Source organism: Pelecanus crispus, chromosome 9 (assembly GCF_030463565.1).
Source record: "Pelecanus crispus isolate bPelCri1 chromosome 9, bPelCri1.pri, whole genome shotgun sequence".
Classification (NCBI taxonomy): Eukaryota; Metazoa; Chordata; class Aves; order Pelecaniformes; family Pelecanidae; genus Pelecanus; species Pelecanus crispus.
In genome coordinates, this window is record NC_134651.1 from 25,955,607 (window position 1) to 25,976,582 (window position 20,976).

Genomic DNA, 20,976 nt, shown 5'->3' on the forward strand with positions numbered 1-20,976 from the left:
ATGCATTACCTCATTGCTACTTGAATCAACTACTGTATCCCCAGCTGTAAAGTAGTTTTAATTAAAATGATTTATTGCTCAATACTAATTTGTCCCCTGTTTTGTGTATATCTTAGAAGATAATATTTTTTCCTTATCACTTCATCACTGGGCTTACACTTTAAGGGACTGTACCCACTGATGTCACTGGGATCAGAATGGAATTATGTGGATTTTAACTGACCAATGATGTAGGAACAATGTATTTTTAGGCTGGGCTTAGCTTTGTTTTGCATATTTATTTATACCTCTGGCAACTGAATGGGGAGTGCCCTGGCTCCAAGCCATATCTCTCAGTAAAAATTTTTTTTCAGATCCTTGGGAAATGGCTTCTCCAATGTATTGTGCATGTTCTCTTGACATCTTAATGCAGTTTCTAGGTCACTGAGCTAAGAAAAGCGTATAGGTGCCACTGAAGTTAAAGGAGAACCACATCTCCTTAAAGGAGAGCCAGCCACAGGCTGGGGCAGGTTGATGGTACTTAGAGAAATCAATTATTGCCATGTACTGTCTTCATGCTGAGCCAGATCATTTAAATATGAAGAAATTATGTTAGCTTTCACTTCATTTGCAGGAGTTTGCATGCTCCTGCTTTCAGGCCACCTGTGATGAATAGAGGGTGTTGCTTATTGATCTATCAGTTATTGCAAATCTGCGCTGGCAAGCCAGAGGGGCTCTCCATCAGGTCTATAGCTGGCATCCATTACCTGCTGGGCAGGGGGATAGGTCATAACATTGCAGGTTCTTTTAAAGGCTGAAGGGTGAAAGCAGGAGCACAAGGAGATGAAGATGTCTCACTGTGCAGGTGGAGGTCAGTCTTGAGTTTGCCAGCCTGGAGAAACCGCTTCACTCTCACTGCAGGGGTGTTTATGTGGAACGAACCGCCATGGAGGGCATGTGGTCCCACGGCTCCAGCCTGAGGAGCTCTTCTCCCCAGTGCCACTGCTGGAGCTGGCTGTGCCCGAGAGGTGAGCAGGCAGGAGAGCTGCAGTGCTCTCCTGCTTGTGTTGCTGTATCCATACAGGGGAGGGAATCTCGGCCCCTCCTGACTGAGGCTGGGATTCCCCTGTGTGGATACAGCATACCTGAAAAACCTGGAAGTTTACTTCAGCAAACTAATCCACAGGGGCTGAGAGATGTTTAAAGGGCTCCGTTCCTTAACACGCTGCAAGCGCCCCAAAGGGATGGTGCAGAATCAGGGCCGGGAGGGGCTCTGGGAGCTCCAAGCCCTCGCCTTTCTCTGCCCTGTGTGGAGCAGAAGTCCATGGGCTGGGTGGGACGAGGAACTGAGCTCTGGCCAAGCAAAACATGCAGAAAATACTCTCCAAAATTCCTCTTCCTGCCCTCTCCTCCCTCTGTTCTCGGTTCCCCTCTGCAGCCTGCCTGTGAAAAAAGAGTGCTGCTGCCAACAGGAGAGGTTTGAGTCGTTCTTTGGGGGAAGGGAGTAGAGCCTGGCCTCTTCCACCTGCAAAAATTAATACTTACCCTTTCTGCCAAGAGATTAAGTTGAATGCTTGGCACCTGCCAGATTCAGTGGAGCAACAGCTGGTGGTGGATGTGTCACCTGCTCATCTTCAGAGGAGAGGCTGTGGGGCGGGGGAGCAGGGGCGAGGGGTGCTGCCTTGCCTGGGCGTCGCAGGCTGCCCGCGCCTGGGGCACTGCGGCACTCCGCTCTCGCCCGGGGGACAAAGCCACCTCGCGAGAGTGACAAGCTGGCAGTACACACACAGCTCCTCTCCGGCATCCAGAAATGATCGCTGCTGAGGTGCAAAACCAGCATTTTTTTCCCCCCAGAGCCTCAGGAGCTGAGCCCGAGCCTTGGGCACCGTTGTCACCCGGTGCTCTGCCGGCACCCGCGGCCTCAAGGCAGGTGGCAGCAGCCCACAAGAGCTGCACGGGCCGGAGGCGGCTGCTTTATGGACACCAGCGTGGATGCAGGCGGTGTAGCTGAGGGCAGGCGGTTTTGGCTGGCTGACAGCCATGGAGAGGTTGGAGGGAGGTGGGCTGTAGGACAGCAGGCAGCTGTCTGCATCACGGGGAGCCTTGGCAGCTGCCTATGCTCACCAGTCGTGCTGGAGGCCAGATGGAGTAGGTGGGCAGCGAGGAGCGGGCCCCTGCTGCCGCTCCCCTTCTACAGCTCTGCGTGGTGGCAGGGCATGGGTGGCCCTGCACGAGGACTGCCTGGTGGGTGGGGGAGTGCTGTGCTCAGGGTGTGAAGGTCCTCTCTGTTTTGTCAGGAAAAGACACGCACAAAAATAAATGCAGAGACCAGGATAAATTCTGCAAGCAGAAATGCTTGTGAAATGCCCGCTGGGCCTGTCACAAGCGTGATTTAAATATGGGCTTGCTGTGGTCACCTGGGTAGCTCCAGTACAGTTGCTGGGTTTACACCATACTTTAAAGCTAAGCATGTTGGAGACGCTTCTCTGAGCCAAGATCTGTCACGTGCCTCTCTCTGTGTCCCCCCAAGGCTCTGGCAGGGTACCCACTAGCTTTGTTTTCTAGCTGCTGGTCCCTGTCCTCTCTGCGGCTGGGTGGCCAGCCTGCACCACCACAGCGGTGCTTCCTGTGCAGGCGACGCTGCGCTTCCGCTTTCCAGCCAAAGCACTTCCAGCGCTCCAAAAGGCTGCGCAGTGCAACCACAGACATATGTGGGTGCAGGCAAACCATCCAGCTGCTCCCTGGTTCTCATCAGTACTGTGGAAAGTCCCACGTTTCAGGGCCCAGCTGTGTGACTCATTTGTGCCGCGGCTCCCAGGATGTCGCAGCCCGGTTTGTGCTGTGCGAGGTTACAGTGCTCCAGGGCCACAGCTGGATAAGCCGGGACGAGTGGTGATGGGGCATGCTGGTAAAACACGGAGACAAAGTTGTGTTCAGGACCTGATTGCCTGCGCAGGTTACGTGCTCTGGTTGGAGCTTCACCGTATAATTCATGTTCGTGAATACCCTGCCTGGGAAGGAGAGGTCGCAGCTCCTTTCCTCGCTGCATCTCCCGGTTTCTGTGTAAGTGCTCTGGTTTGGGAAGGTCTTCAGCTACAGCCTGTGTTAGTGTTCAACGTGCTCTTGCCTGTTGTCTTTTCAGTCACTATTCAGTCATGGGTATTTAAACCCTGGGTTGAAAAATAAACTGTTCTTTTGTTTGCCTGTCCCTCTGCTTTGTTGCATTCCCTCTCAATTGCTGAGGCGGGAGACGGCGGTGCCTTCACCGGCTTCTCCCGGGGATGAAGCGTGTGGCACCCATGCGGTGCAGCGGGACAAAGCCTCCATCTCCTGGCGGCAAGGCCGCACGGCAGCCGGGCGCTGGTTTCTGTCTGCGGGAGTTGTCCCAGAAAGGAGGCAGAAAGCTTGCCGAGGAAGCAGAGTGAAGCCTTGGCATGCGTGGTGTTTCCTGCAAGGCTCAGCACCTCCGGCGGCGGTGGAGCACGGCATTTATCCACAGGCATCTCAGGGCTTGCTCTGGCTGCCGAGGCAGGGAAGCGGTCTCCACTTGGGTTCTCTCTCTGAGACCTAGAAATTTTTGTCCTGGTCCTGAAGAAGGTTCTCAGGAGGTTATTTTAATGCATTCCTGCCTGATGAAGTCCCAGCACCATCCAACATCTGTTTTCCGAGGCTGACTGGAAGTGAGGTGCTACCGTGCAGGCAGTTTCAGGAGCAGGGAAAACTTAGGGATTTTCTCTCTCAACCTCTGATAGTGGGCTCAGCATGTTCACACTCTCCTAAGGGTACCTCAGAACTGAATCTTTCTGGAGTCCCCCAGAAGAAACTTAAAAGGCCACGTTCAAAGTATTTTTCACAAGTAATAAAGAGGTTGGGGCAGTTCCCAGCGTTGCAGCTGCAGCTCAAGGCTCAGGGATTTTTCCATGTCGCGATTTGCCCCTTCCATCACTTTTCCCCCTTTGTGCTCCTTGTGAGTGCCGAGTATCTGGTACCAAGGGAGACTTGCATGCAGACACTTATGTTTATTTTTGAAAATGGTTTTAAAAGAACAATAAGGGACTTGCAAATGGATCCAAGCAAAGATAGAAAAAGAACACAAAGGAGAAAACACTTTAGCAATAAGACAGGGGAGCACTGAGCTCTGCCAGCATCTCTGCAGGGTCTGCCACGTTGTTATTCATCCCTCAGCTTACGCTGACAGCCCGTGGCAGTCAGAGGGGCACTGTCCCATGGCTGACGGTCTGGGGGGACTTTGGCGTGCTGCAGAGGCTGCTGCCCTGCTCTCTGGGCTGTGCACCTGCACTGGCTCTGTGCTTATGGGACCAGGGTGGTTTAATTAAAGGTGGCAAAGCCACCTCCAGAGTCGCCTCTGGAAGGCGTCAGCTGCACCTGCAGAGCCTGCGAGTCGCTGGCACGGCATGTGTTGGCCCACTTCACTGGCTGCCTGCAGCTCCTGAAGTGCTTTCAAAGAGCAACCACTTCCCAGTGTCGAGTGCTCTCAATTGCCCGTATTTTTGGAATTGTTCAAGTCTTCCCCCAACACCATTCTCCTTTCCAAAGATGCCAGCTGAGAACTTTCCATGTCCAGGCCCCCCCCGTGCATCCCTCCAGGAAGCCGGGTGCAGTTTGTGGTGGGACACCTGCATCTGCTGGGCAGCGACCACAAATGCTTCCTGCAGAAGGGGCACAGCGGTGGCACTGATTGCAGAGGCTCCAGGGGCACACGTGCACCATGTGTCTGGGTCACAATTACAGCCGGTCGCAGCCCAGGCTGTCCTTGTGGCCACCAGACCTGGCTGGAAGAGGGATGGTGCTCACATACGGGTTTTTCCCAGAACCCTTGGGCTCAAACACAGCCTGAGGAAATAGCAGCTGCCTTGGAGGTCCCATCCCTCTGACAGGGGTGGCACCCAAGGAAAGGTGCGGGGAAGGAGAGGCACTAAGAGGGGAAGTGACTTTCTGAAGGCCCCGCATGCGGGGAGCTGTGCTGCCTTTCAGATCACACCAAGCTCCTTCACCCCAGGAAAGGGTGGAGTTCGCCCACATGCCCCCCTGACCAGCCTGTGTGTCTGACTCTGATCTGTCTCCCCCAGGTATCTCTCAGCCATGAGTGCACTCGTGCCATCATGAAGCTGATGTACTGCCCGCACTGCCGGGGCATGTCCAGCGTGAAGCCGTGCAACAACTACTGCCTGAACGTCGTGAAGGGCTGCCTGGCCAACCAAGCGGACCTGAACACCGAGTGGAAGTACCTGATGGGTAAGGTGACCCTACTCTGCTGCAGCACAGCTGCCTCTCACAGCACCTTTTGAACTCTCTGATGTAGTGTTTGGAAAGTAAAGAAAGGACCATTGGAGGCTCTTTTACACTACAGTTTCTCTGTCCATGATCTGATGCCTAGAAGCTATTGCAGGACATTTTGCTGGGCTTTACTACCATTAGAAAGGACACTGCTGGGCTGGCTAACAAGGGCTTAAAGAGTTTTCATCTTGCCTGTGCTCATTTGAGATTGCCCCCTCTTTGCATTCAAGTAATTCTTTCTTCCCTCCCAAGTGTTGAAGCTTAGGGACAGATCCTGCCACCTGTACACTGCCAGAGCTGCCTCCTCATCCACACCCAAGCACTTGTGAGAGCACAGGAGAAGCACTTGCTGCCCTCCTGGGGAGGTGGTCTAGAAACTAGCCATAAACTGTTTCCATGGGTGGAGAGCAAAGGGATCAGAATTGTGTACTTCTAAATGGGAAGAGGTGTCTTAAACAAATACATGGGGAGGGAGAAGTCACAGGCATCGCCAGGGATGGGAAAATTAGACTTGTATTTTAAATAAGAAAACAGCTCATTTAATTTTTGTTTTGTCACTCTGCTAAGATGATGGGTCTCTTAAAGTGGGTTGTATGTGTATAGAGGTGTCCATTTCATTGAGTTTAAAAGCAGAAATATCACTGTGATGGTGTGGTCTGATCTCCTGTGCAACACAGGCTGGAAGACTTCAACCAGGCATTTCTGCAGGAAATTCTGCATTGCCTGATCAGACCGGCCATCTCTTTTAGGACCTCATGTGTCACTCAGCTGTTTTTCCAGAGCCTGTGGCTCCTGGTTTAAATGTGAACTGCTGCTGAGAATGGCTTGTGGAGCTGATGGGCATGGTTTAAGGCTGGTGAGGGTCTGTGTTTAGAAAATGGTGTGTTTCTGTTCCAGTGAATGTCCTCTCCCCAGCTGTAGTCCATCAGGGGAGATTGTTTGCAATGGTAAAGCTCTCACTCCTCCTTGTGCCCACACAACATCAGCCTGCAAACTCCTTTTTCTCTCCCAGGTTGTACATTTAGACCTGGAGTGGTCGGAGACCTGAGGGAGCCTTGATGTTTGTCTGGGCTCATGGAAGGCAGGCACCAGAGCAGTTGAGCTTTGGGCTTGGCCTTTTCCCTTGTCTTGGCTCCCGCTGCCTGGCCAGCAAGACTGCCAGCTCACTGACCAGCTGCAGCCCGGCAGGCTGGCTCAGAGTTGATGTGTGGTGGTGTTAACAATAAAAATCCCACTGAAGCTCAGGGAGTATCATCTGTCTCTCAAGGGACACTGCAAAATAAATATCGAACTGCTGCACGCAGAAGCCGGTGCACTTGCTCAGTGAGGTGTGTTGGCCAGCTGCCCGCCTCACGCTAGGGGCTAACGAACCAAGCGGCAACTTACTGCAGCTAATTGGAAGCACTCCCCATGAGAGCGGCTTGGGAGGCTGCTGTAAAAGAGGGGGACGAATATTCCCTTCCCCAAGGGTTTACACCATTTTTTTTTTTTTTGATGGTGCTTTGGCCTTTCTGACCAGAGCAAGGCAAGTGTTACCTGTCACTGCTCTCCTGGCAGGATGACTGCCCGTCTCCTGAAAGGTCAATGTACAGCTCTCCTTGATTGACAGGGAGGCAATTCCAAGTGCGTTTTGCACTTATTCTGTCTTCCTCTTCCCCAAGAGACACTGTTCTTGTCAAGGGGTGATGGCTAGGAGCAAATTGGAGCTTCTTTCAAACTGCAGTTGGACATTTTAGTGTCAGAGGTCACGATTTGATCAAGGACTGGAGCAAGACGTAGAGTCAAAGGTAGCAGTTCACTGGCATTGTCCATTCTTCACCCTTCTCCAGGCCCTTCTCTGTAGCTGGAGAAGATTTTGTTACGCTAAACGCAGTCTTACTCTTTCAATTTGACAAATGAGGGCAGGTCAAATTAGGGGAGATTTTTATAGTAAGTGGTTGAAACATAATTTATCACTAATTTTGGGATGCAGCCTTTGATTTAAATGTCTCTATCTCAATATTACTGCTTCTGCAAGCTAAAATTGTCTGGAAAATACAGTCTTGAAGATGACACCGCAATCCCTGAGCAGCAGCAAAGTTAAACTGCAAGCTCTTTAATGTTGCAGGAGTTGTTATTTCCCAGAATACAAAACAACATTGCCCCCTTGTATGACATGTTTAGCTTTAGAAATCAGCGCTGCCATAGGACTGCGTTGCAGGAAAAGAGAGCACATTAACTTGGAAACAGTGGCCCTTGTTTCCATTCTTGCTCAAACTAACCAGCAAAACCTTTTTTCTTTTTTTTTTTTTTTTAAAAGTACTTGCTGAAAGTAAATACATAGTTTTTCCAAGCTGTGAATTTGCATCTTGTTAAATCCTATATTATAGACCCAAGCAAAGAGTATTTTGTGATCCACGCTCTAGACTGGCTGAAGTTTTAGCCCTCCCAGTTGTTTTTCTAATTACTTGTGCCATTGCTCCCCACTGGCTGGACCTGCTTTCAGACTGTGAGCCCGGTGGGCATGATCTGATATCTTCTGTGGATTTGTGCTATCCCTCATCTAGTCCTTGCCCAGCTTGGTCATTCTCTGAGAGCTGTCAGGGTCTGAACATCAATTGTGTAACAGCAGAGAGAACATACTTGCCAGGGTTGAGCGTGCTGTTAAATTGACCACAGTGGGCTCAGGATCATGCCTTTGTTATTAACATACTACCTCTACTGCAGACCTAGTGGTTCTGCACAAACCTCACCTAGACCTTGTGGAAGTCATTTGGGGTCTTTCTGCTGAGTCCTGCTGGCTTGCCCAGGCAAGGGACTGAACACTTTCCTAGCAGGTTTGAAATGATGGTAGTCCCTGGTTGTGCCCCAGCTGGCCAGACTCTTGATCAAAGGAAATTTGCTGTGTGGCTCAAAGATAAGCGTCAGTCCTTTAAAGCAGCATCACGGGTGACACATACACAGTGTGGGATGGGGTAGGTTGAAGGACATGTTTTACTGATACTCTGTTGAACTGCTGGGTATAATTCACCTGGTGGTTTCATTGCTCATGAATAATGTTGGCAGTACAAACTCATGCTGAATAAGCTTTTCTGCAACATCACACCATCTGCTGTGACAGTCTCCTGCCAGGCTGATGGGTGAGGTATCAGGATTTAGGACAGAAGAATTAATCACTCCTAATGAATAACTCCATTTGCAAATGGTACAGATCTCCAACCTAGACCCTGGGATTTGACCCTCTTTGTGTAGAGAGGAAGAACCAACATGAAGCCATCACACTTGCTTTCTTCCATGTGGTGAGGCCACAGGAATGTGAAGCACTTTCTGTTCCAGATCAGCACAGGACACCCCAACGCTCCGACAGATCCCTTGTCCTGCCAGGAGGTTTCTGGTGTGCCCTGGGCGTTGCAGACCACAATGGAGCCATCCGAGGTCACATGTAACTGAATGCCAAGTCCCTAAATGCTGATGAAGCTTATGCATGGCCTGGCCTCCGGCCTACATAAGCACAAGTGGTAGGAAACTGAGGCAGTAGCAGCATAGCAGTGACTTTCAGAATTAAAATTTTTGACTGGTAAAGTCAGACCTGGTTAAGATCCTATTTTAGACAACCAAACCCGGTTTTGGCCCTGCCCTGAGATCCTATTTAAATCTCACTGGACACTGAGGATGTCAGCCTTCCTCTGTAGTGGCATTCCCCAGTGCCTTGAGCCCTCTGAGCATATAGGCTGCCCTTGCTTCAGACCCATCTGGAGTGCTGAGAAACATCTCCGGAGGTAGGCAGAGATTGGTAATTTTTTTGTAAGCCAGGCACAGTCCCAAAGCAGCCATGAAGGCAGGAGCTTCCAGTCCAGGCAGGAGCTTCCAGGCCAGGCAGGAGCATTGGGACAGCAGAGTTTTCCAAGATAAGAGGAGCTGAGAGCAAGAGATACCCCTCAGTCACTCCCTGTCCTGTTTGCCAGTTTAGTTGTGGGCATTTTGGTCTACTGCTTGGCCTTCAGAGCCTGATATTTCCCTGGCTGGTCATGTGTTGTCCTTCCAGAGGTGATGGTGAGAAGAATTACTCCTTTTCTCACTCCTTCACTGCCACAGAAGCTATTGTCCACGTCCAGTACCTTTGGCACTTTGCAGACCCCAATCCTGCCACTTTCTGCTGGCTGCGTTGCTTTGCTGAAGATGCACAGTGAGTTAGGAGGATTAGGTCCAAGTATTGCTATGCAGTACTTAATATTTCAGCACCAATTTTTGATTTTTCCTTTCTGGAGCACCCCAGGAAATGTTGGTCACTTTGTGTTTCATGTACCATTTGCAGGAGGTGACCTCTGTTCCCCTGCCACTGAGCGTGGCTTTACCTATGTGCTGGGAAGGGACAGCTGTCCCATGCCAGAGAAAAACAAGCATGCACTTGGGCAGTAGTGAAAATGGGGAGATGTTTCTCAAGAAGCCTGCCAAGGGGCCAACAGCTTATCCCACCTGGCATGAGCATGATCTTTAACTTGGTTTGTACAGAGTCTGATGAGAGATGTCTCTGTCTTGTTTTACTAGATTCCCTGGTCGTAGTGGCTGATCGGATCGATGGACCATACAACGTAGACACTGTAATAGGGACTATTCACATGAGGATCGCTGAAGCTATTTCTAACTTGCAGGAAAACAAAGATTCAATCACAGCCAAGGTAAGAGTGTGTGCCTGGGCCTGGCTGAGGATACACCATGGATAACTGCCAGGACCAAATGTTTTTTGTGCTTGCTATTCAGCTGAACTAAAGGAGATGAAGGATGAAAGAGATCAAATGCCCAGTCTTTTAATGATAGGAAACCACCCATCTTACACAGGCAAAAGCCTTCTCAAGTGTTTCCAAATATTGCTGCCTGCCACATCCAGCCAGCCTCCTTTAGGTACAGACACACAACGTGGGACTGCATATGCAGTGACTGTGGGAGGCACGGTGCCATTTGCTATCCGGTGCCTCTGTGTCTGAAGAGTCCTAAAGTATTTTGGCTGAGCTGAGGCATTTACAGAAAGTGTGCAGTCCCTAGTGACAGAAGGCAGCTGCTTTAACCTGCCTTGGGGTGGTGTTCTGCAGGGTAACACTGGGCTATCAGGTTGTGTCTGTGGAACAGAGTTGCAATCTGGCAGTCCATCTGGAGAGTACAAAACAGGGTCTCCTGGTGCTCACCTGTCTTCCAAGAAGTATATCATGAAGCTCTCTTTTGTTGGTCTTCTAGTTTTAGTATATTCATCCACTTCACCACCATCACCTCTGTAGCTGCAGGTAAGAGAAGCTTTGGGAATAAAAACAGCCCTCCAGGGCTTCTGCTTTTTGCCCAGACGTTCCCCAAGATGTGCAGCTATCCCACAGTTAGGGCAGAGATGCAGATGAAAGGAGTGGGGCAGGTCCTAACTGGGTCTTGGAGAAGGGAGGGGGCCAGAAGTATTGCTTAGCCAAGCAGGAATTCACTGGCACACGTCAAAGGGCTAACAGCAGCATGCATACAAGTGCTCGTTTAGGTTTCTTTTCTGACATGAAAGGCCATATTCTTTCTTCCCTTGTTAGGTGAGACTGAGGTTGTCCACATAAAAGCAAGCCCATGGTGTGGGAAAACATGGCATCATCTGCAAAGAAAGGTGTTTCCGAGAGGCATATAGTAAATCTGGTAAAATGGAGTAAATAGTCTAATTGGTGTTTGACTGAAGCAACCAAACGTGTTTGATAAGCTTCTCAGTATGATCTGGTGGCCAGGTGAACGTGGCAGTCTTTGCTGGTGGCACTGGTAGCAGAGATCAGGAGCTGCAAATTGCTGCAGCGCTAAGCTCTAGTTTTGAGCACGGCAAAGTGATCGAGTAAAGGATATCGGTGTCAGATGAGCTTGGGACTGGCCCAGGCCAGTCCTGGGAGTCTTCTCTCGCAGGGCCGAGGGCAGCAGGCTGGGGCTGCAGCTGAGGGCTTCAAACATTACCAGCCTAGAGCTGGGGCACTGTCTGCCATTTGTGAGAAAAGCCGCAAGTGGCCCTTGGACCCAGTGACGCCCTCAATCGTGGGTTCTCCTGGGATCTGGGGAAAAACTGGAAAGAAACACTTTTGGTACTGAGCCCTGTGTTCACTGCACTGTGGAGCACTCCCTGCTTCCTTGCACTCCCTCTCGCTCCCTGTGGCTCTCTGATGGATTTCAGGCAGCAGGAGCTATCAAAGGCTGCAAACGTCTCTTTGCTCTTGTTATGCAGGAGACTTTTGATCACCTCAGTCTGCAAGACACATGTTCTCTCCATCAGTAATGGGCATTGCTCACCTAAAGCCCTTGGGCTGGCAAGCGGATGGCCTTGATACCATGCTGTGCTGGAGCTGCTACAAGAGCCACTGTCCTGGAGGCCTCCCAGGGCTTTTACCTCCTGAAAGAGTTGTCTCCTGCTAACAACAGTAATAGGCCATTAAGAAAGATACAGCAGTGAAACCAAATTGGTTTTATTTTGGTAGAACCAAGTTGAAAATGCTCGACATGCAGTGTTCAAGGTGGGGCTTTTTGCACAGAGCAAAGGAGACAGATGAACAAATTGGCTTGGTGCTGAACTGCCATAGTTGTTGAATCCATCTGGTCAGCAGGACAGTGCACCCCAGGAGGAGGCTTTCTCAGCTGAATGTCCCTCAGACACACCGATGAGACCCACTGTCACCCAAGGGACTCTTGCCTAGATTAGGACTTTGCTGATGGCTGTCAGAATCCACTAGCAAAAGCATTCAGCAGCTGACACAGGCTGCGTCAGCAGTGCTCCTGTCTGAGGTCTTTATTTCTCTGCTTTAAGGGGACACCGTGCAAAGTCGAATTTATTGATAGCTTCTGACAGCACCCTGGTAACCACAACCAGCTTGGAACCATCTTTTCAAATCAGGTGGCTTTCTTTGTAAAGGCTGGCATTTCCTGAATCAAACTGACAGTGCAAAGGCCCTCCTGACGTTTGACCCTTCATTAAATCTGGCTGTCCGAGCACTCCTTCCACCAGCCACAGTGAGGTGCAGTTGCTGGACAACCACTGGCTCTCTGCAGCAGAGGTGGCGTTGCCTGGACTGGTCATGCAGAGACTGGGAGAAACAGGCACTTCCAGGGCACCCTTTGTCTCCTCCTAGAGGCAAAGTCTGAGGATTTGTACCTTCAAAGTGCTTCTGCTCTCCTTTGGGTACAAAGCACGCCTGAGGAGGTAGTTAGGATGATGGGAAGTACCCAGAGTTAGGAGGTAAATCAGTTCAGCTTCCTCATTTGCCCCTGAAACATCCAACCTGACAGCCTGTGACACATCTACTGTCTTTGCACTCCCCTGGTTGGAGGGGGCATTCATTTGCTGAGCGTGGGTGCTGACTGCAAGAGGCATTGGAGTAGTCCCACTCGGTCTGTTGTCCAAATGCTCACATGCTCTACAATCTTGAAGCCCACACCACTGGTGTAATGAATGTGAGGAACGCCCATCTTGTTCTTCCCAGAATTTTATTTTTCAGTCATAATAGGAACAGATAAAATTGCTAGAAATAATTTAATATCAACATTGGTGACTCATCCGAAAACGTGCTAATTTTGTGTTAGTGCTGAACATTTTGCTTGGTAGTGGTAACCAAAACCACTGTGCTGAAAGCACATCCTGGCACAAGAGTAACCTGCCCAGAAACTAAGTCAGAATCTCGGAGGTCTTGCAGGTAGGAGAGATAAATATACTTAAGAAGGAAAAAAACCCGTAACTGTGGAGTGCTAATTCATTAAAGAAATAGCATCAAAACATGGGATAGAGAGTTTGGTTTGTTTTTCAGGTTTTCCAAGGCTGTGGAAATCCCAAAATCAGCACAAAAGGCTCCAGCACCGAGGACAAGAAAAGGCGGGGGAAGGTTGCATTGGAAGCAAAATCCTCTGCACAAGCATTGGAGATGCTGGTGAGTTTGCCTCCGAAGCTCCCTCCCTGCTGGTGTGCCAGGGCAGGCGTGCTGGTGCGCTGCCTCCCCTGGGAGCCCGGCCGGCGCAGCGCTGGGTCCTGTGGGTTGGGGCAGGCCAGCCCGCAGGCTGCTGAATCGCCTTCGCTGGCGAGTCTGAAGAAGATCAGATCCATGAGTGCTTGGCGTGATCTAAGCAGATCTGATCTTGCCTCAGCACAGGGTTGGGGTCTAGGTTGCTGATAACCAATTTCTCGGGGATTTGGTCCCAAACTTATCTGAAAAGGTTCCTTGCCATTGGTGTCATTGAGACTCAGGCAGTCCAGCTTGGATACTGGGGCCAGAGGTCCTCCTCCATGGAGATTTTGGATTCTGTGGATGATGAGCTGTGGGATCTGCCATGGTCCCACATTTCAGAGGCTCCTCACTCACAGATACCTGCCTGTCCCACCAGCAGAGCCCTGCTGGCTCCCACCAAGGCTGCTTCTCAGCATTGCCCTCATGGCCCAGAAGATGATCTTCTCCTGGTTAATCTTAGAGTACCAGAACAGTCCTTAGCATGTAACCTTCAGCCTTCGGTGCTTGGGTCGACGGTTGGTCTTTAGGGGAGGGTTGGTGACACATCCCTGTCTGCATAAAAACAGATTTTGTGATGGTAAAACAAACAAAAAAAAAGGCAGAATCCATGTCGTTTCCACAGCCCTGGGGCACCCCAGAGCTCTCCTGGCTCTGAGCATCCTCTTTGTTTACAGGTTTTAGATGCCAAAGGGAATCTGACAGCTCTCAAGACTTACTGGATCACCCTGCCCGGCAGCCTGTGCAGCAAAAAAGTAATGGCCAGCTCAGCAGCGGATGACAAGTGTTGGAACGGGATGACCAAGGGCAGGTATGGAGAGGGTCAAGGTACCAGGATAGCGCTGTTCTGGGGTGAGAGAGGGAGGGTTTGATAAAAGGCCCTTATACATCATATCAGCCAACCCCACTTGTTGAGACTGAGCCAAAAGGTCTGTCCCTGTTCAAAGAAATGCTGCGTTTCCTGAAAAACTGGCACCCGGGAATGTCAAGACCGTTGTCATTTTGCTGTGTGTCAGAGGGTTAAGCATTGAAATGCATTTGCCATGAAATAACTGTGTAGGTTTGTACTGATGAAGCAGTTTTGCCATTCCACGCGCACTCAGAAGGCAGAAGGGCTGGATTTGCCTCACAAACTCCAGAGCTGTTGCTGAGAATTGCATACACATCTTTCTATCCATACCGGCTCTGAAATGCCATTTCCTCATGAGAGGAGGCACCCAGGTGACCTCAAACAGCTGCAGAAACGCCTCCCACCCATGGCTGACAGTTAAAGGATGGCTTTGAGGGGACATGGGCAGCTGCTGGACATGCACCTTTCTCCGCTCCTCTCCATGGACCTGCTGGACTGGTCTCTGCCAGCCCGGAGCCAGCGCCTTCAGTTCTTCCATATTTCACATCGTTGCCAACAGTGCCGCAGATCTGCGGGAGCAGATGGGCCCAGGCACTGCCGAAGGGAGCAGCGCAGCTCTGTTTGCTGGTGACAGCTCCCAGTTAATTGAAGCTTCCCTGGGGGCCTGTCTGGTCATACCTGGCTGGGGGCATTCAGTCGTCCCAGGGTGTCAGTCCCCAACAGGATTTAACCTGGGCTGGGATGAAGGTGCTCCTCAGCCTCCCATATGGATAGAGCTTTTCCACAGGGGTGTGTTACTGTGGCTCCACAGGTACCAGCCTGGGAGCAAGCCCTCAGCCCCGCGCACAGCCTTTACTGCAGGAAACCCCTCCCCGTGCTGGGACAGTGATGCTGCAAGGCCACCAGTCACCTCCTGCAAGCTGAGGTGGCCTCAGGGCGAGCCCCAGGCCCTGATGGGGTCTAGCTACGGCAGCATGGCTCGGCCATCCGCAGAGCTTGCTGCCTCGCAGCAAACAGCAGCATATGGAGGCTGTTCGACAGGCCAACGCCACTGACTGCAGCTTCTCTGGGGTTCAAAGAGGCTGGATTATCACTGGTGTCTGTAATGGGGAGAGGTGAGCTTAGCTGGGGGGAGACATCTAAACCTGTCGCCTTCCTTCACAGTTACCTGCCTGAAGTGATGGGGGACGGCTTAGCTAACCAGATTAACAACCCAGAGGTGGAGGTGGACATCACCAAGCCAGATATGACCATTCGCCAGCAAATCATGCAGCTAAAGATCATGACAAACCGCCTGGGCAATGCTAACATCGGGAATGATGTGGATTTCCAAGACGCAAGTGAGTTTAGCAGAACCGGAGAGGTCCACAGCAGGCGAGAGGGGCTGAGCAGTCAGTCCTGGCAGCCCGGATGGGCCTGCGTGCAGACCTTGCAGCTGGGCCCTGATGGCAGAGAGGGGTTGTGGCGACTTGGCTTCTGGCTCGGGGCTGCGGAGGGTCTGTTCGAGTGCAGCCGACTTGCTGCAGGGTGGCTGGAGGCTGTGCTGCTCTCAGCGCCTTACTGAAACCTCGAGTGCTCTCTCAGTCCCAGCCCAGCCCTGCTGATGGGGCCACTGCTCCCGTTTGCTCCTGATGTTTCCAGCTGCTGCAGCAGCGGGTGGTTAAATTCAGCTGGAGATCAGGTACGGGCTTGCATCCCGTAGTGGGGGGTGCAAAGAAGAGGAGGTGGCCGGGGCAGGGCTGGTGGCCAGAGCTCCCCGGGGTTGCAGCAAGGGGAAGGCAGGGATGTTGCCCACCATAAGGAGGGCAGTCGGTGCTCACCCCACGTTTGTCTCTGTGCAGGTGATGACATGAGCGGCTCCGGGAGTGGTGACAGCTGTCCTGACGACGTCTGTGGCAAAAGACTTTCTAAGAGCCCCAGCACCAGGCAGCCAGAAACACACGCTATTCCTAAGCAGTCTGGACACGGCATCAATGGGGCCAGCAGCACATCTTTGCCTTCTGCCTTCCTCCTCCTCCTTTCGGTGGCTTTCATTGCCGCGCAGCACTTGTGGCGGTAACTCACTAGCACAGCCAGGAAAGAGACTGCAGCCGAGGGCTTCACTTTGCCAAAACCAACCAACCAACCAACCAACAAAAGGACATATTTAATTCACCTTGGCAAAAAAAAAAAAAAAAGAAAAAGAAAAAAAAAAAGGGAGGAGAAAAAGGTTTCAGTTGTTTGCTATTTCTGGCAGTGCTCGAGCTGTTTTCTTCTTTCTTGGTCTCTTCCCCGATGCTGGGCCCTTCTTTCCGTACCTCATTGTTTTACTTTTGTTATTGCCACAAACTGGCTCTGGGGGCTGAAACAAGCCTTTGCAGAGAGGCCTCCGGGGGGAACCCGGCCAGCCCCTCCGAGGGCAGCTCTTCTGCTGCCTCCAGTGGAATATGCAATTGCCCTGATGTTGTTACCCAGCCGCTGGCCAGAGCGCTGCTTACCATACCGCTGCCAAAAGCACGACGGTGCCAAAAGCAACGCCACTTCATAACGTGGAGAGACTGAGATCATCAGCGCTGCTCAAGTGCTGCATTCAGGGGCTCTTTCGGGTTTTTCCTCTGTACTTCCTAGGCAGGCAGAGATGGCCCTTCACTTCCAGCGGCGTACGTAGGAGCATGAGCAGGTTTGGTGGGTTGAACTGAAACAGTTTGGCAGTGGCTGTTGGACCCAAAAACGCAGAACTCCCTTTTTCTTTGGAAAGGTCACAAGTGGGTTTCTTGACTAGAGCTCGTAGCTGATGACAATTTGAAATGTAGGTCTCCTACATCTAAGTGACTGGGAATGAGTGTTAGGGTTTGGGGTTTGGGGTATTTTTTCTTTGCATGCTAGTTGGAAAGCCATTTTTTACCCAAGTGATAATGGTCCAATTTTTACCTGCAGTGCAGTACCGTCATAGGTAACAGAGAGATGAAAATAATCACTGTGGGATTCTCCACTTTACAGACAGTTGTGCTGCCTCCTCCTCCTCCTCTGGCCCCAGCTGTGGATGGGAATCCCTTTTTTTTTTTTTTTTTTTTGCTAATAAGAAAGACCAGGGACTTTTTACTAACTGGAGCATTGTGACTGGTTGTGAGAGCTCACACCAGGCACATGCAGGAGTGACCCCCCAGGCAGCTGCCTTAGGGCAGAGAGGGGCTGGTAGCCATTAGCCCTGGGCAAGTGTCCCCACCCAGGAGACTGATTCAAGGTAGCACCTACTGGGGAGGACGTGGGGACGGGACATGTTTTGTTTGGGGGGATTTTTTTTGTTTTGGTGTTTGTTCCTGTTGCATTGTAGGTTTTTAAGTGAATCCCTGCTTTTCCTATCCCTTCCCCATCCTCCCATGCACCTTCCCTAACCGCTGCAGGGGTGGGGTGAGGCAGCAGGTCAGACACCCACCTGCAGCTCCATTTTGGCTCAGGGAAGGGCCAGGCTCACCTTCTGCTGCCCCGTCCCAACACGCATCAGCCTCTGGGTCACGCAGACGGCTGTCCTAACCCCAGAAGGCTTGGTGGGGCGTACTCCATGCCGGGTTTTGAGACTGGGGGTGGTCGGTGAAAGATATAAATTTCCTCACGTAGCTGTAGGAGTGTCTGTGCTTGTAGGGCTGTGTGCTTCGGGGCTTCCAGAAGGCTTCTGTACCTCACAGGTATGGCAAGCGTCAGCTGGAGATGTAGGTTTAGCAGATGTTATAGATACAACACAGTCACTGTGACCAGTTGGGCCAAGAGCACGCCCAGGGGTTGGGCTTCATTCGTACGGGGTTGGGTTTGACTTTCAAATGTGTTTGTACTGTGGGCAAGAGGGAGGGCAGAGGTGTATCTATCTCCTACTTTCCTGGTCTGCACAGCACATGTTGGAGCATTTCTCCTCTGTCCTGCCAGAGGAGACATGTCTTCGGGCTGAGCAAACATTATGGGGTTGGGGTTTGGCTGTTTTCTAAGAAAGGGGGGGGGGGGGGGGACCAAAAACATTTTTAACATTAGCAGTTTCTAGAATGTGCAATTTGAGGGAAAAGGAGAACACGAGCAAGGTAATGGCGAAAGCTGGCGCAGGCGGGCACGGAGGGAGCTGGTTGCCTGCCCTCCCTGGGCAGGAGTCCCACCAGGCTCTGGGAGGCAGCGGCAGCTCCTGCCCGCCTCGGGCTGGGGCCAGGTAACAACGCTCACGGTTCGTCAAACTGGGCAGGGATTTTCGGCCAGCTTTGACTGGCTGCTCCAAGTCACAGTGACTGGTGTTACTGACTTGGTATACCTCCTGCCTTGTACTCGCCGCCTTCTGATCTAAGCTGGTAGGGTTTCGGAAATGAAAGCCAGGATGCTGGACATTGGCTAAAGGACAGACAACACCACTAGACCCATCAAAACCCAGGAGTGGATAAATACAAGTCATGGATTTATACAGATTTATTTACTTCTAGAAATATGGCAAGGTCCGCATTTTACTTTTACTGTTCTAAAGAGTTCCCGTCTTTTTTTTCTTTTTTTTTTTTTTAACCAGAATTGCCAATACAAATTTAGCCTTCAGTTACAGAAATCCCCACAACCAATCCTGCAGAAACTTTACATCCAAAGTAAAAAAAAAAAGGGGGGGGGGGGGGGAGAGGGGCATTAAAACATTGTACCCTCTTCAAAAAACAGTTGGGTTGAATTGGAGTTTTAACACATGACTGCCGAGGTCGTTTTGCTTTGCAGAATGGGAGATTGAAAGGAAAGTCCTTGTTGTTTCCATTTCTGTGCCATTAGTGTTCGCTGTCAGCCGATTACCCTCAAAAGCTTCTTATGGGCCCCAGGGGGAACGCACCTTAAATGGGAAGCCAGGGATTTGCTGATGGTCCAGTTAATATTTTAACAATTTAATAGCCCAAATTATTGGTCCTGTTATGATAATAAAACCCAATAGTCCAAATTAATAAGGCAAAGACTCAAGAGTACAGTAAAAGCTGTTACGCAGGAGAAACCCTTCCTGATGCCTTCCCCCTTTGGCTGGGGTTTTGCTCACGCATCCGTGTCCCTCCGGGCCCCGAGGGCGCCCGCTCCTGCCCTCCCGGAGCCGCGCCGGGGTTAGGGCAGCGTGGGCAGCCTGCGGTCCGCACGGGCGGGCGAGGGCAGTGCCGGGGGCTCTCCCCCTCTGCCAGGAGGCACATGATCTTGGGGTTGATGCTTCCTCCCTGCTCGGCCCTGGGGCTGCTGCGTTTATTTGGTATACCTTTTCACATGGCCCGCCTGCGCTGCTGCTTTTTGTCAGTTCCCAGTTACTCAGTTTTTCTGTTCTCTTCATTGCCCTGACGCGGTTTCCCCGACCTGCTGCAGTTCGGTGGCCCAGGGCTGCGCTCGGCCATGCCGCCTTCCGCTGGCGAGCCGAAACAACGCAGTCCCCCCAGGGTATCGACTCGGTATCGCTCTAAACTAAAGCAAACCATAGTTACCCCACGGCTAGACAACCGCTGGCGCTGCTCAACAAGCTGAAGTCACCCCAGGTCCAGACAAGCCCCGAGCCTGCGCTCGGGCTGGCACGGAGCCTGGGGCCTTTCAGTGCTTATAAATGACATTTTCTGGGCTACCGCCTGCTGAAAAACATTGTGACGAACCTCCCCAGCCCCATGGTGGCCGTGGGCTGGTGGCTGCCGCGGGTTGGTTACGTGAATAGGGAGCTCTGGGCAACGGGGGCGGCTGGGGAGGAACATTTGCTTCAACGTTACCGAGATGGTGATGCGTGGTGTTCTGGTTTGAAAAGGCCTCCTACTTCACAGGGATGCAGAGGGGGGTAGTGGTCTAGAGAAGACCCCCCACTCCCTGGAAAGGGGGGGGAACCAGAAATAGTGGATTTCCAAACATCTCTGTCTTTCAGCCTGCTCTTCTGTGCCATAACGTGTATGTTTTAACTAAGGGCGAGGATCTCAAAAGGCTTTGAGAGCATAGCTACTTATCATTTACAAATGACAAACTGCCTGTTGTTTTCCGGTGGGCTTGGTAGGGGCTAAGGTATAGCAAAAATATCTAAAGTCCACCTTTGCTTTAAACAGATGCATTTCTATCTGCAGGAGTAAGAATTATTTCACTTATTGGCATAGCCGGACAGTTATCTATTTCTTTCTGTTACCAAGGTACTTGTAACTCTCTTGCACTGTTTATCTAAAGTTGAAATATGTTCTTTGAATCCTTGTATAAATAAAAAGGCTGGAGACTTAAATCTGTATTTACAGGGCAGTTTTCTTTCTTCTCCATTTAAGCTGAGTTTGGAGTTTTCTTTCCTTTTCCTTGTTAAGGCACAGATAAAGGCCGGGTCAGGAGTCCCGAGGAATGAAAGCTTGCTTTCAGCCACCAGGTTTGTAATGGGCTGATGCCAGTGTTGGCACTGCGGGTTTGCTTGCATTCGACCCTGTGTAATCTGGAGGAACAACTGCTGGGGTTGTGTGGAGGTGATGTCTGTGGAAGCAAGGTGAACCTGACTCGAGTCATCAAAGCACAAAGCAAGTATGCTAAACATTCTCTTTCTCATAGAGATGCACAAAAAAATCATGGCATAATAGTACAAGGAATCAGAAATACCCTTGGTATTTGTCATTACAAAGTGTTATGTTAATTATTTACCATGGCATTGTACTAGTGCAGCTGTTGGTAGGGTTAACAGCAAGCGAAGCAGACGGCCGGTCTGTCGCCGTGATGTGGGTGTTTAATCTTGAGCGAGTGCCTGAGACTGGACTGATGCAGCAGAAAGGTTTGTGCTTCAGCTCTGCACTGTCCAATTCCAGAAGCGGGTGAATGCAGGAGTCAAGGTAATGCGGCAAAAGCAGCTCATGAAGTGTCTAAGAGAGACTTGATAACTGGAAACTACTAAAAGTGTATCTGCCTGGAAGCAAA

The 20,976-nt window shown here is 51.1% G+C and overlaps 1 protein-coding gene across 1 annotated transcript in view; it reads left to right on the forward strand.

Annotated features, from left to right (window-relative positions):
• GPC1 (glypican 1) overlaps positions 1-16,156 on the forward strand; it is a 239,105-nt gene extending 222,949 nt beyond the window's left edge. The window contains exons 4-9 of the mRNA XM_075716728.1: positions 5,070-5,235; positions 9,805-9,935; positions 13,056-13,175; positions 13,925-14,058; positions 15,262-15,437; positions 15,939-16,156. Coding sequence (XP_075572843.1) covers positions 5,070-5,235; positions 9,805-9,935; positions 13,056-13,175; positions 13,925-14,058; positions 15,262-15,437; positions 15,939-16,156 — 945 coding nt within the window. The remainder of the gene's footprint in view (positions 1-5,069; positions 5,236-9,804; positions 9,936-13,055; positions 13,176-13,924; positions 14,059-15,261; positions 15,438-15,938) is intronic.
• Positions 16,157-20,976: the final 4,820 nt, after the last annotated feature.